The following is a 14,646-nucleotide window of genomic DNA, read 5'->3' on the forward strand; positions in this document are numbered from 1 at the left end:
CACATCACAGCCGTAGCTAAAAGAAGCGAGCAAATCCCAGCTACTTGGGAGGCTGAAGCAGGAGGAGAGCTTGAGGGCAGAAGTTCAAGACCAGCCTAGGCACCATAGCCACCCCATCTCTCAAAAAATAAAAATGAATTAGCCAGATGTGGTGGGCGCAGAAGTCCCTGAATTTCCCAGAGGTTCTTTATCTGGCACCTTATTGTTTATTCACTGTCCCTTTAGCTCTGGAGGGTACTATGAGTATTGCAAGATTGGCAGTATAGTGCACAGATTGTCCTACCTGGGGCTTGCTTGAATCTGGCTTTGTTTAGGGTACTAGATTATTTTCTGGCAGAAGGTGGCCAGACCAGAGTGTATTAAGGTGGCCAGACCTCAGTGCATTGTTACTAGTGTGGTTTCTCCTTTAATTTAATTTTAGAGATGGGGGTCTGGCTCTGTTGCCCAGGCTGGAGTGTAGTAGTACTCTCATAGCTTACTGGAACTCCTAGCCTCAGCCTACCAAGTAGCTGGGACTACAGGCACCCACCACCACACCTGGCTAATTTATTTTTATTTTTTGAGAGATAGGGTGGCTATGGTGCCCAGGCTGGTCTTGAACTTCTGGCCTCACGTTATCCTCCTGCTGCAGCCTCCCAAGTAGCTGGGATTTGCTTGCTCCTTTTAGCTGGGCTGTGATGTGGTGGGAGCAGTCACCATGCAGGTCTCAAGAAAGGATTTTGGTGTAAAGGGGTTGCCATGGCCACAGATGATCAGCTTTTTTTGCTGCTGAAATTTCTTTCTCCCCTCTTCATTGTATAGCCTAACTTACGTCTATCATCTGTCTTCCATTGAGCTCTCTCTGTGTTGTATTTTTGTTTGCATTTATATGTACATGTAAATGTGTGACTGGGAATGTGCATGGGGTGAATGTGATTGGGATAAAAGTATTTATATCTTAAAGGAGACAGCTGTGCCCCATGTGTGATTTGGTGTGGAAATGAAGGGAATAAGAACCTCTGTATTTTATTTTTGATCAAAATGTTTTGATAGTACCTTTGGTAGAACTGGTACTATTTAAATTAAAGAAGCGCCAAAATAGATACAGGCATGACTAGCTGCATTGCTTAAACTTTTGGAAAACTCAGTAATGATTCCATTTAGGTAATTAACAACTTTGGTAGAACTGGTACTATTTAAATTAAAGAAGCGCCAAAATAGATACAGGCATGACTAGCTGCATTGCTTAAACTTTTGGAAAACTCAGTAATGATTCCATTTAGGTAATTAACAACTTTAGTTATCAGCTTAAACTGGCCTAAAGAGTGTACACTCCCTCTTAATCTTCCTTCACTCTGGCACTTGAATTAGTACTTATAAATATTTACTCATTTGGTTTTCAAGTATTTCTGGAACCTCTGCCATATGATAGGCATTAGGATTACAGAGGAGGATAAGACAAAACTCAGGCCCTTAAGGAGCTTTATACACATCACATGTAGTGATACAGTTTCTGAAGCATCCTCAGCATGACCCGTGCTCTGAGACTTTCTTGTCATTCATGCTTGCAGTCATTCAGTAAACTGTTATTGAATACCTGCTAGTACTAGTGAATACCAGGCCTGGTGCTAGGCTCTGGATATACTGATGAGTGAGCAAAAGTAGACATGATCCCTGTCTTTACAGAGCTTATGTAGGGGTCAATAATTTAGACCCTGTAGTTTGAGTACTTTTGTGAGTAGCTATGTAATTACAGAACATCTAATCACAGTTGGCATTGCATTCTGGGATGATGAAACAGACCAGAGCTGATTGGTTTATCTGGGAATTCATATTAATTATGAAGAAATGGTAGCTACGGTATTTAACTTAAAGCATCTATGTCGTGGAAGTAAGAGATGGTTTGGGAGCAAGACCCAAAACCAATCTAGAACTGATTTTTGTAGCTGTGTGTTAATATATTTCCCTTTTCTTTGGAGTTGTGTGTGTATCTATCCAAATACATCTGTGATGCTGCTCTCTAAATATTCAAGTGTAACTCTTAGAAAATTGTTTCATTAATAATTGACAAATTAATTTCAAACTAGATATAGCCTTAATGAATTTTGTAAATGGTTTGGGTAATTTTATTAATAACCAATAAGACCTTGAGTATATCGGGTATTATTTTATTTATTTATTTATTTATTTATTTATTTATTTTTGAGACGGAGTCTCACTCTGTCACCCAGGCTGGAGTGCAGTGGCATGATCTCGGCTCACTGCAACCTCTGCCTCCTTGGTTCAAGCCATACTCCTGTCTCAGCCTCCCAAATAACTGGAATTACAAGCATGTGCCCCCATGCCTGGCTAATTTTTGTAGGGTATTTTTTTTTTTTTTTAATTGATTATAGATGTAATATACTTTTTTTCTCTAAAAAGGACAATCTGCAGAATCTTGCCTTCCCATTGTTTTATTTCTAAATGTAGCACCTAAACATGTACCTTTTCACTCTGGATTTTGTTAGATAATCAGTGTGTTTTAAATTTCTAGATTTAAGTGAGTGGTACTGCAGGAAGTCCATTCTGGCTCTGGTGGATGGACAGCCTTGGGACATGTATAAGCCTTTAACAAAGTCGTGTGAAATTAAATTTCTTACTTTCAAAGATCGTGATCCAGGAGAAGTGAATAAGGTATTTCTGTCTCTACATTCTTTTTCTATTTCCCCAGTATCTTCACCTTTTTATTAAGACCTGTTTCCTATGGGGTGTAACGTAAAAATATGGCCAAGTTCAAATGTTGTGTTGTACTCTTTAGTCAATGTTTTACCTGTTAGATTAGGCACTTTTATAGTTCAAAAAATATCAGTGGCATCCATTTCTGGGTGTTTTTGGTATGCTATGTCTTTTATATTAATATCGTTTTTCAACTTACATTCATTAATCACTATATTGTGGGTGATTCCGTTTCCACTGCTACTGCTTGAATTCAGCGTTTGACCATCTTATCTAGATGATTTCAATAACTTTTTAACTCTTTCTGCTTACCCATGTCCCCACTTTTTTTTCCGGTACTTAAAAGTTGTTCTTTTACAGGCCTATAACAGCTTTATTAAGTGACATGACTAAGGAGCATGTCACTTACACCTAAAGAACTTGCCTACCTGATAACATTCACATGGCTTTCCAGGGCCTGTATAATCTGTTCCCAGCCTGCCTTTCCAGCTTGGCCTCCCCCTTGCTTCTTTGCTTTTCCTCCTTGTTCTGGCCACATTAGAGTACTTGGCCACTGTATTAGTCCGTTTTCACATGGCTATAAAGAACTCCCTGAGACTGGGTAATTTATAAAGGAAAGTTTAATTGACTCAGTTTTTCATGGCTGGAGAGGTTTCAGGAAACTTAACAATGATAGTAGAAGGGGAAGCAGGAACATCTTACATGGAGGCAAGAGAGAGAGTGGGGAGGGAACTGCTGAACACCTTTAAACCATCAGATCTCATGAGAACTCACTATCATGAGAACAGCCTGGGGGAAACCGCCCCATGATCCAGTCACCTTCCACCAGGTCTCTCCTTCGACCCCTGGGGATCACAATTCGAGATGAGATTTGGGTGGGGACACAGAGCTAAACTATATCAGTCACTAATGGTTTATGCTGTGCTATCCACCTTGCTTTTTTTGATGCCTTCTTCAAATGAGCATTTTCTTTTCTCTCTATTAAAATCCTATTTATTTTTTACAATTCAATTAAAAGGCCATCTGCTTTGTGGTACCTTCTAAGTTTCTCCTTGTCAAAATTAATCCTCTTTTCTCTAAGGTCTCACACAACTTGGCTAGTCTCTAGATATGATATTTGAATTTTGTCTTGTAGCATAAACTGTTGAATGTGAAGATAGGGACCACTTCCCTTATTGGACCTAGTTCTTGATATACATACAGTAGGTGTTTAATAAATGTTTGTTGAAATAGTTGAACAAGAAAATGATAGAAATGACAGTAATAGCCAACAATAGGTATGTATGTATTATGTATCAGGCACTGTTCTAGGTGATTTACGGATATTAACTCGTTTAACCTTCATACAAACTCTACAGTGTTCATACTGTTCTCCCCATTTTCCCGATTAATAAACTGAGACAAAGAGAAGTTCAGCAGCTTGACCAAGGTTACAGATTTATGAACTAGTGGAGTCCAGATTTGAACCTAGGCATTCTGGCTGGAGTTCAACAGACACTTAAAGACATTTAAGTAGGATAGATGAAGAAGTACATGTTGCCACTTGTCTTCAAGGCCTGGGTCTGTACTTATTTTTAGTGTAATATGGTTGTATAGAATTTATAATGGAGAAGTGATCCCACTTTTGTAGTCCTCAAATGTTAAACAGAGCTTCTGAAAAGTGCTCAGAGTAGTGTCAGCAAGAGGGGAACACAATGGACAGTTACACTGCAGGTTTCTCCTTGTGACTGATCAGGTCATTGCTCTGATACCATCTCAATCAGGCATGTCCATGAATCAAAATGTGCTGGTAAGATGAAAGCCCAGTTGCTGCTGCTCTGCTGTAAATATGAGTAATCTGAACGACATGTTAGGGTGTTAGGTGTAGGATAAGAGTCACTAATCATTCATAAAAGTTGAGTTTTTTCTCCATATTTATAAATGGTATAAACAGTTACATAATTAATATCTTTATTTTACTTTAGCACAAGTTTGTTAACAAGTTAACTTTATCCTGGGTTAAAAAAAATACTTTCAGATAATAAAACTATCTGTCAGAGTTGACAACCATTATGGTGCTTGGTATCTTGCACAGAAACATTACTAAGAACCTGAAGTTGATGCTTCATTCTTTCTTGATTTTTGCTTGGTTGAGGTAATGTCATCGTCTGATGGTAACTGTTGCTACGTTGTGCGAACAGAGATATATGATAAATATTTTCGAAGTCAAAAGTTCACTTACAATTTAATATTGTCGAAACTTTAGTGAATCTCAGTGTGCTTATATATATTTTATATATGTATGTATTTTTTCTAGGCTTATTGGCGTTCCTGTGCTATGATGATGGGTTGTGTGATAGAGAGGGCATTCAAAGATGAATATATGGTCAATTTGGTCAGAGCTCCGGAAGTTCCTGGTAATGTACACATATAAATATATGTCTTTTTGTGATCCTTAAATATTTTGGTACCTATTTTTGATGATGTATAGAGTTTAGTTCTAATTTTATCTAGTATAAATTACCATTATACATGTTTCATTTATCATGAGTAACAAAATCTATCTTATTATGATGAAGCATGAAGTAGTCTTTGCAGGTTAATAATTAACATCATAGAATTACTGGAAAATGTTTGTCTTGAATATGAATTTCATGGAATTCCACTATCTCAGCATTTATTTATTTATTTGAGACAGAGTCTCACTCTCGCCCAGGCTGGAGTGCAGTGACACGATCTTGGCTCACTGCAAGCTCCGCCTCCCGGGTTCACGCCATGCTCCTGCCTCAGCTTCCCGAGTAGGTAGGACTACAGGCGCCCGTCACGACGCCCAGCTAATGTTTTTGTATTTTTAGTAGAAATGGGGTTTCACTGTGTTAGCCAGGATGGTCTTGATCTCCTGACCTTGTGATCCTCCTGCCTCGGCCTCCCAAAGTGCTGGGATTATAGGCGTAAGCCACCGCTCCTAGCCCTCAGCGTTTATTTTTTTACAACGTTAAGCATATATTTCCAAATTGCATGTGTAGAGGAGGAGGAAATATGAGTATAAGTAGACTGCTGGAAAGAGCTGTCCTTAGGTGGTAATATTTCACCAGACATGACTGTTACTCTGGAGAGAGACAGCACTGTGGTAAGATGAAAGGGTGTACATTGTAATTTTGCTAAAACTAGGATTTTGGAATAGTAAGTATGGTAAGATCACATGTATAATTTTTTTTTTTAAAGAAGTAGGTATACCTAAAATATGTGAAAGAAACTCAAGAAATGATTCTAAGAACAAAACGCCAAAAAGAAGCTATTTAGGCCGGGCGTGGTGGCTCAAGCCTGTAATCCCAGCACTTTGGGAGGCCGAGACGGGCGGATCACGAGTTCAGGAGATCGAGACCATCCTGGCTAACATGGTGAAACCCCGTCTCTACTAAAATACAAAAAAAATTAGCCGGGCGAGGTGGCGGGCGCCTGTACTCCCAGCTACTCGGGAGGCTGAGGCAGGAGAATGGCGTGAACCCGGGAGGTGGGGCTTGCAGTGAGCTGAGATCCGGCCACTGCACTCCAGCCTGGGCAACAGAGCTAGACTCTGTCTCAAAAAAAAAAAAAAAAAAAAAAAAAAAGCTATTTAGGCGATATAAAAGAAATTTAGCATTTCATGTCCATTAAGTTATTTATCTACTTACTAAATATGTTGTTCTTTTGAAAAATTTTTTTTTTTTTTTTTTTTTTTGAGACGGAGTCTAGCTGTGTCGCCAAGGCTGGAGTGCAGTGGCATGATCTTGGCTCACTGCAACCTGCAACTCGCAGATTTAAGTGATTCTCCTGCCTCAGACTCCCGAGTAGCTGGGATTACAGGCATCTGCCACCACGCCTGGCTAATTTTTGTATTTTTAGTAGAGACTGGTTTTTACTATGTTGGCCAGGCTGGTCTTGAATTCTTGACCTCAGGTGATCCACCTGCCTCGGCTACCTGGAATTTTTACATCTGATAACTTTATGAAATCTGTATGGTAATTAGCATTTTTGAAGAAAACTTCAATGTTTAAAAAATCTTAGTGATTAGTGATTTGGGGTTAACAATCTTTTGGCTAAGGGAAATTTGATAGAGCTCTGGCAAGCAGCTGGAAGAATGGCAACCATTTTATAATTTGTAGAGTTGGGAGAGATTGCTAATCCTTCATTTCGTAGTCTAAATATTCAGTTGTTGCAAATTAGTAACTTTCTGTTAGGGCAGATTTGACTTTGCTTTTTATTTTGGTTGGATTTACAGTAATTTCTGGTGCCTTCTGTTACGACGTAGTTTTGGATAGCAAACTTGATGAGTGGATGCCAACAAAAGTAAGTGTATTCTTCTGGAGTATTAATTTTAGAGTGTCTGCCTTTCTTTGTTAGAATGACTCCTGTGTTAGTTTTGTTGAATAGTACTGCACATTGAGGACATTTAAAAGAATCTATCTGTGTATCTATCTGTGTATCTATGTATCTGTCTGTCTGTCTGTCTATAGGTGTTGTTGCTTTTTCAGCGTATTTAAGACAGAGATATATGAATGAGAGTATTTACATCAACATGGTCAGTTGTCTTGAAACTCTATGTCCTGCTTGACCTTTTCTTGATGTTCCTTCTAAGCGGTTTTAAGGTAGTGGTTTTCAAGAGGCCCAGAATATAAAATATAAAAACTTAACTATCTTGACCGATATGGTAGTAGGGGGCCTGGCGCCATACCTGTTTGGATCACTGGAGCACAATTTGAAAACCACTCCCTTAAACCATTTTAACTTGTTGCATACAGTGAGGTCCCTGTATATACAAGGGGCACATTGAGAGCTGGGTGAATTAAAGAATCCAACTTTGACAAAGCTAACTCGAGCATCAACAAACGAAATATTAACAAACTAAACTCTTTGTGAATGGTCTGCCTTTGTAATGAGGATGGTCCTTGTTGGTCTGGGACTTGGGTAGCAACAGAGCCTAACAAGGACAGTCTAGATCAGGTGCTCTGTAGGTAAGGGGTGCTGATGGTTATCAAAGATCAAGCCTGGAGACATAATTCTGATTGGGAAGAACAGGCAAATACCTAATTCTTAATTAAACAAAACTATATGTCCTATGTATTGGGAGTCCGGAGATCTGAAAAGGGGAAGCCGTGTACCACATCATTTTATCATTTCCACTGTGTACATTCTTTTTATATTTAGTATCTCTGAAAATATATGAGCCTTATAGTAGATGGTATCTTGCAATTAGAATTTGTAGTGTGTTTTTGTTTTTGTTTTTTCCTTTAGTAATATATCTTAGATTTAGTGAAATACTCTAGTGGTTCTTAAAAGCAAAGATTTTGAAGTAAGGGCAGATCTAGTTTTAAATTTGGCCTTGGAAATTACTTTCTGTATAATCCTGTCCATATTACATAATATTGAGAGGGAGAGAAGAGGGAATCAAGAAAGAATGAGAAAAAGGGAGAGGGAAGAGAGAAAGAAGAGGATGGAAGGAGGGGAGGGAAAGGATTGGAACTGTTTCTTCATGACTTCTGGGCTCCTGTCAGTGTAGCTTCCTTTTCAAGTATGTCTCCAAATTTAAGATTTTCTGGGCTCCTGTCAGTGTAGCTTCCTTTTCAAGTATGTCTCCAAATTTAAGATTTTCTTTACTGGGGCGAGTTACGTAAAAACTGAGGTCAAGATTTAATTTTCATTATCTATGAAACATAACTGCTTTTTTCTTTCTTTCTCTCTCTTTTTTTTTAAGAGATGGAGGTCTCACGATGTTGCCCAGGTTGGCCTTGAACTCCTGGGCCCAAGCAATCTTCCTGTCTCAGCCTTCCTGGTAGCTGGGACTGCAGGTGTATGCCACTGTGCCTGGCTTTTGCATTTTTCTTTTTTAAAAGATAAAACCTTACAAAAGAAATATGCAAGCTGATTGCAAACTGCATGGAGTTGGGTTGAGTAGACAGCTTAAAGAAAGTAGAGTAGAGTTACATTGAAGGAATAGTTGTATTAAACCATGAATGTTGATTTTTTTATATGGTAAATTATTCTTTATAGAGAAGAGTCATTTCATGCAAAAAAGTCTAATAGGATTTTTATGGAAATAATTTTATTATAAAAATTACTTGTGTAATAGTGCTTGGTCTTTTCTGTATTAGTAATGATTTGTAGTATGAAAATTTAATTAGAATTTTTATTAAAAATCTTACAAACATTGTTAATGTGTATTATTCATCATTTTAATTGTGTAAAATTGACATTTTTATTAAGCAAAAACTTAATATTGGACATGTTATACTTTGTACAGGGTTGGTGATGATATTACATTTCTAGTGAAACTTTCTTAATTATGAAAACAATAACTTTTTCCCCATACATTTAATAAACTTAGTTTTATTCATACTGTAAACACATTTTTATGTCTTGCTATTGAATTATTGGCATTTTTACTTGGTGCATCACAGTTTTAATAACATTTTAAGATTGTGTAATTTGAATGAAATTATAATATAATTTGGATAAAATTTCTTTATAGGTTTATCTTCAGTAATTAGTATTAATGAAGGCTGACACCTTAATTACTGGTAAATAAGAAGTTTTATAGTTTATGGTCGAAAACTTCATTTGTTGCAAATTAATAACTACCTGTTCTAACAAACTTGATTTTGTCTTTTATTTTAGTTGGATTTGCAGTACTAAGCATAGAGTTTTGTCTCAACTGGCTTATGGAGAAATGCTTTTCAGTAAATTGTTACTAAAGGTTATTACTTTCATTTTTAAGGAGAACTTACGTTCTTTCACAAAGGATGGTCATGCTTTAATTTATAAAGATCTTCCATTTGAAACTCTGGAAGTTGAAGCAAAAGTGGCCTTGGAAATATTTCAACACAACAAGTAAGTGTTGGCTTTCTTTAAATCAAGGCTAACTCTTCCTGTATTATATGTAATAAAGAAAATTCAGGTCTTAAGAATTTTTTTATTTGATATACATGTGACAGTGTATTATTTTCCACTCTGAGACCTCTGTTTCTGATCTCATTTATTTTGCTGAGGAAAATGTTCCCCACCTCCCTTGATAATTTTCTCACTTTGTTTTACTTCTCTGTTCTTGGACCAGCCTTTCTCATTATATCAACATAGTAGTATGTTTCCTTTTTTTCTTTCTAGTGTGAAGTGATAACGCACGTTAAGCAACTATATAATTTTGTGTATTTGGCAGCGTTTCTCTCCTACCCCTCCACACTTAAAATGACACTGATAAGATTGAAAATGCAAGAAGTTTGGAAGAGGGCTAATAGCTGAAGTAAAATGTTTACACAGCCAGGTTTTAGTGTTCTGCATGTGAATTATTCATTTGATGGATTTTCTTTAACATTTTAATTCCTGCCTGGCTTCTCAATTCTCACTCAGAAAACTTTCACTTCACCTTCTACTACCGGTTATAAGAACATAAGCTACATTTTAACGTTAACCTAATAGAATATTAGAACTTTAGAAAGAGAAATCTGTGCTGTAAAAAAAACCAAAAAAAAAAACACCAAAAAAACCCCAAAAAACCAGAGTCTGAAGTCAAAATATGCACCTACAAATTGTTAAAGGTTATAGATTAGAATTTCTTTAGGTATATAAAAGTTGAATTACAAATTCTTATAGGGATAGGTTATTATAAATATATTGGGTTAGTTATGAGTGTGTTTTTGACACACATTTTATAGCTTAGCATTTTTCAAAGCTATCTGTCTCATAATATTCTTCCATAAGATGTTAATTGACATATGAAACCATGTACTGTGTTAAGCTGAGTTTGAAGAACAGTGGCTTAAAAAATTTTACTCATTGCACTCAAGGGTCTCCGAAAGTGGACACTGAAAATTTCCCAAATATATTTGCCCATGAAACACTTTATCTTGAAACATTTTTAGCGTGTCCTGGAACCAGTGGACTTAGAAACCAGTTGTAATGTACTGTTTTAACTAGAGTACACATAGTATTGTAGAACCAAACCACCATTTATAGCATTGATTCTACAAGAAAATTCTTTGGACTGTCTGAACATGTCAAGTCACTCTCTGTGCCAGAAGTCTAGGCACATGCTCCCAAAAGAAATATAATATGAGACATCTGTATAATTTGCAATTTTCTAGTAGTTACATTGAAAAAAAGTCAAAAGGTGAAGTTAATTTTAATGATTTTATTTAAATGATACATCTAAAATGTTATTTCAGTGTAATCAATATTAAAATATTGATGTTATTTTATATTCTTTTTCACTCTAAATCTTCAGAACTTGGTATGTGTTTTACACTTAAGGCTCATTTTAACTAGTACTAATCACATTTAAGTGCACCGTGGTACTTTACTGGACAGTGTACTTTTGACTTCCATTCAGTATACATTGAGATTTCCCATTCCGCTACCTAACTGTCAGGGACTGTAGGGGCTTCTGGGACTTTTGTAGCTTAGTTGAGTGTGTGGTAGGAGGAAGGGGATAGTTCTGGAGGGAGCTGGACAGGACAGAAGAGTTGAATCATTGAAGGTGGGTCCGTGATTGAGCCTTTCTGCTGCAGGGGTAATGGTGGGGCCTTTTTGTGGCTTTGACTCTCGGGACAGGAGCATCTCTTGGAGGTGGGTCAGGAGGGACAAGTATTCAAGGTACTTGGCACCCTTATTAGTGCCTGGGGGACTGTAGCAGTCAGGGGGTGTTTTTGCTTAAACCAGTGTTCCCCAACTTTGCCGCATAATTGCGCATACACCTGTGGTGCACATACACATATTACTTGTTTAGCACCCTGGGGTAAATGGACAAAGCTCTCAATAGTAAATGGTAAAGTCGTGGTTTGAACCTGGGCTGTGCAGTTTCATCTGTGCCTTTAGCTATACTGACAGGATTGGGTAGATTTGAGAGACACTGGGCAGTCAAATTGACAACCTGATAATGAATTGAATGGAGGGGATATGGTTGGAGAAAGAAATCAAGGAAATCTCCCAGGTTTTTCACATGGACACCTCGGTGGTTGGTGGTGGTGTACTAAGACAGGAAATTCAGGAGGAAGAACAAGTTTGGGCGGGAAGGAGGTGATAATTTGTGCAGTTTGGAAATTTCAGGGTAAGGTGCTTGTGGAACATCCTAGAGGGATGTCCAGATGGGTCTTGGAAACTGTGGTCAGAAGAGGTAGGAGATGAGAGGCAGAGATATAGGAGATATAACTACCTAAATTGTAGCTCAGAGGCTGGCCTAAGGAGGATGCTTGAAGTGAAAAGAGGGTGTAGCATAGAATTCTCAAAGGGTAGAGAAACACAAGAGTGGCCAGAGATGTAAAATAACAAGCAGTAAGGAATGCCACTGATACCCATGGAAAGAGCACTTTGAGGTTCGGTGTGGTGGTTCATCGCTATAATCCCAGCACTTTAGGAAGCTGAGGCAGGAGGATTGCTTGACGCCAGGAGTTTGACACCAGCCTGAGCAACTTAGCAAGACCCTATCTTTACCAAAAAAAAAAAAAAAGGTTAGCCTGGCATGGTGGCTCACACCTGTAGTCCCAGCTACTTGGGTGGCTGAGGCAGGAGGGTCGCTTGAGCCCAGAAGTTTGAGGCTGCAGTGAGCTATAATTGTGCCACTGCATTCCAGGGTGGGTGATAGAGCAAGACCCTGTCTCAGAAAAAATCAAAATAAATAAAAATGGAAAGAAAGAACACTTTGAGAAGTGGAGGTGAGCATTGGTATTAAGACAGTGAGGAACAAAAAGTGTTCATTGGGTTGACACCAAGCAGGTACCTGTGACTTTGCTGAGAACAGTTTGGCAGAGTCATGGGGCTGTGGCCAGATTAAAGGGAGGTTCCAAGTGTAACCCACTCTCGAAAAGTATGGCTGAAGAGGAAGAGAAAGGGAGGAATCTTTAAACGCTTTTTCACTTATTTAGGGTTAAAAAATGTTTTTTTCTTTGCTGCTTTTCAGGTACAAAATAGATTTCATAGAAGAGAAGGCATCTCAGAACCCTGAGAGAATAGTCAAGCTACACAGGTAAGTAAAAGTCTAAAAACTGGCTGCTGTGTTAGAGTAAGGCTTAGCTTTATTGTTATCTGAATGAAGCATATGACCAAAAAAGATGAATTTGTACCTTATTTTGTTCTTTTCACCTTATTTTTTTTGCTTTGTTCATTGTTTTGATATGGTGGTAAATGGAAGCTTTAAATTACCTTCAGGAACACTTGTAGTTTCTATAATCCTCATTTTATTGTTTGCTATTTTTATTTAATTTTGAGTTGAAAACCACTGTTTAAGAATGTAATTTTTAGGAGTTAGTTTTGAAACTGGGCAAGATAGTCATTGTTATGAATTGAACATGTTAATTCATATGAATATTGACTGACTAGTAATTATATATGATACATGTTAAGCCAGAATGTGCTTTCTGACACATGGATAAGAAAGGTTCACTGCTTATGATGACATTCTCCCATGGAGAGCAAGTCCCAAGACAATGCATTCTGCAGAGATGACTTCATGACCTGGATCTGTTTTCTCAACCTCCTGTTTTTATGAATTGGACTTAACTTTTTTCCTCTAGAAACTGCCCTTTGTTTCTGAACACAATCTGTCCTACACGCTGAATTCTAAACTTTGTTATATGGGTTGTTTTAAGGTTGTAGATGATCGGTTTTAGGCAGTTGAATCAGCTTGATAGCATGATGTGTTGTGTGACTCTTAAAGACCTTAAAATTTATATCAATGTTAATTAAGAAAATGGTTCATTTGATTTAATTTTCAAAGTTTTAGCCTCTTTACTTGAGGTCATTATGTCAGGGGTCATCAGAAACTAAATTGAACCATATATAATGTTCTTGATTAGGGATGCTAGCAGCAAAGAGAATGAAGAGATTTCTTTTTCAAGCTCTTACAAATTATTTGATGTTGCAGTTTTGTTTGTTTATTTTTAAATCAATCAGAATAGGTGACTTCATTGATGTGAGTGAGGGCCCTCTTATTCCAAGAACAAGTATTTGTTTCCAGTATGAAGTGTCAGCAGTTCACAATCTTCAACCCACCCAGCCAAGTCTCATACGAAGATTCCAGGGTGTGTCTTTACCCATTCACTTAAGAGTAAGTAAAGCTTAAAGTTCCAGGCCTTCCAATTTGGGTATAGATATAATTCCGGACTTGATTTTATACCAGTTTGAAGACTATAAACTTCTAATTTTTCATAAGTTATATGACACTAATATTTTGTAAACTCAGGTTTATGATTAAAAACAAAGTTGCCCACGGTGTAAATATACAGTTACAAAAGAAACATTACTTGAAAAGATTAAATCAAATTGATGTAGTATTTAAAATTTTCAAATTAGCATAGGTGAGGGTACATTGACAGAGCGGGTATTAGAGTGCATATTGGTAAGACCTTTCTGGAATGCCTTTTAAGCTTAAATTTGGCATGATCTTCCCTCTAATTTTAATGATCCATTCATGACCCGAAGCCTGACCTTTTCCACATTGCTCCCACCCCTTGCTAATCTTTTTATTTAAATTTTTGATTTTGAGATAATTGCAGTTATAAGACATAGAGAGATCCCATGTATCTTTACTTGGTTTCCTCAATGGTAGCATCTTGCAGTACTAAAATACAGTATCACCACCAGGGTATGGACAGCGATACAATGAAGATACAGACCAATTCCTTCACCAAGCGGATCCCTCATGTTGGCCTTTTATAGACACATGCATTTACAGCCACTTCCCTCTGTTGCCCCCATTACCCTGCCTGCTTCCCCCTGCCAACTACTTATCTGTTTTCCTTTTCTATAATTTTGTTACTTCGAGAATATTACATGAATGGGATTGAACAGTATGTAATTTTTTGGGATTGGCACTTTTCACTCAGTATAATTATCTGGAGATTCATCCGAGTCATTGAGTATATCAGTAGTTCATTCTTATTGCTAAGTAGTATTACTTGGTCTGGATATATCATGGTTTGTTTAACCATTCATCCATCAAAGGAC

General features: G+C 37.5%; 2 protein-coding genes across 16 annotated transcripts in view; one reads left to right on the top strand and one right to left on the bottom strand.

Annotated features, from left to right (window-relative positions):
* Positions 1-14,646, bottom strand: part of JAM2 (junctional adhesion molecule 2) — a 215,544-nt gene that overhangs the window by 112,633 nt on the left and 88,265 nt on the right. The window lies entirely within an intron of this gene.
* Positions 1-14,646, top strand: part of MRPL39 (mitochondrial ribosomal protein L39) — a 238,319-nt gene that overhangs the window by 1,220 nt on the left and 222,453 nt on the right. For all 15 annotated transcript variants that reach the window (XM_050784749.1, XM_050784764.1, XM_050784753.1 and 12 more), the window contains exons 3-8: positions 2,513-2,652; positions 4,991-5,090; positions 6,935-7,002; positions 9,428-9,540; positions 12,602-12,667; positions 13,594-13,747. In XM_050784749.1, the coding sequence (XP_050640706.1) occupies positions 2,513-2,652; positions 4,991-5,090; positions 6,935-7,002; positions 9,428-9,540; positions 12,602-12,667; positions 13,594-13,747 (641 nt within the window). The remainder of the gene's footprint in view (positions 1-2,512; positions 2,653-4,990; positions 5,091-6,934; positions 7,003-9,427; positions 9,541-12,601; positions 12,668-13,593; positions 13,748-14,646) is intronic.

Source organism: Macaca thibetana, chromosome 3 (assembly GCF_024542745.1).
Source record: "Macaca thibetana thibetana isolate TM-01 chromosome 3, ASM2454274v1, whole genome shotgun sequence".
Classification (NCBI taxonomy): Eukaryota; Metazoa; Chordata; class Mammalia; order Primates; family Cercopithecidae; genus Macaca; species Macaca thibetana.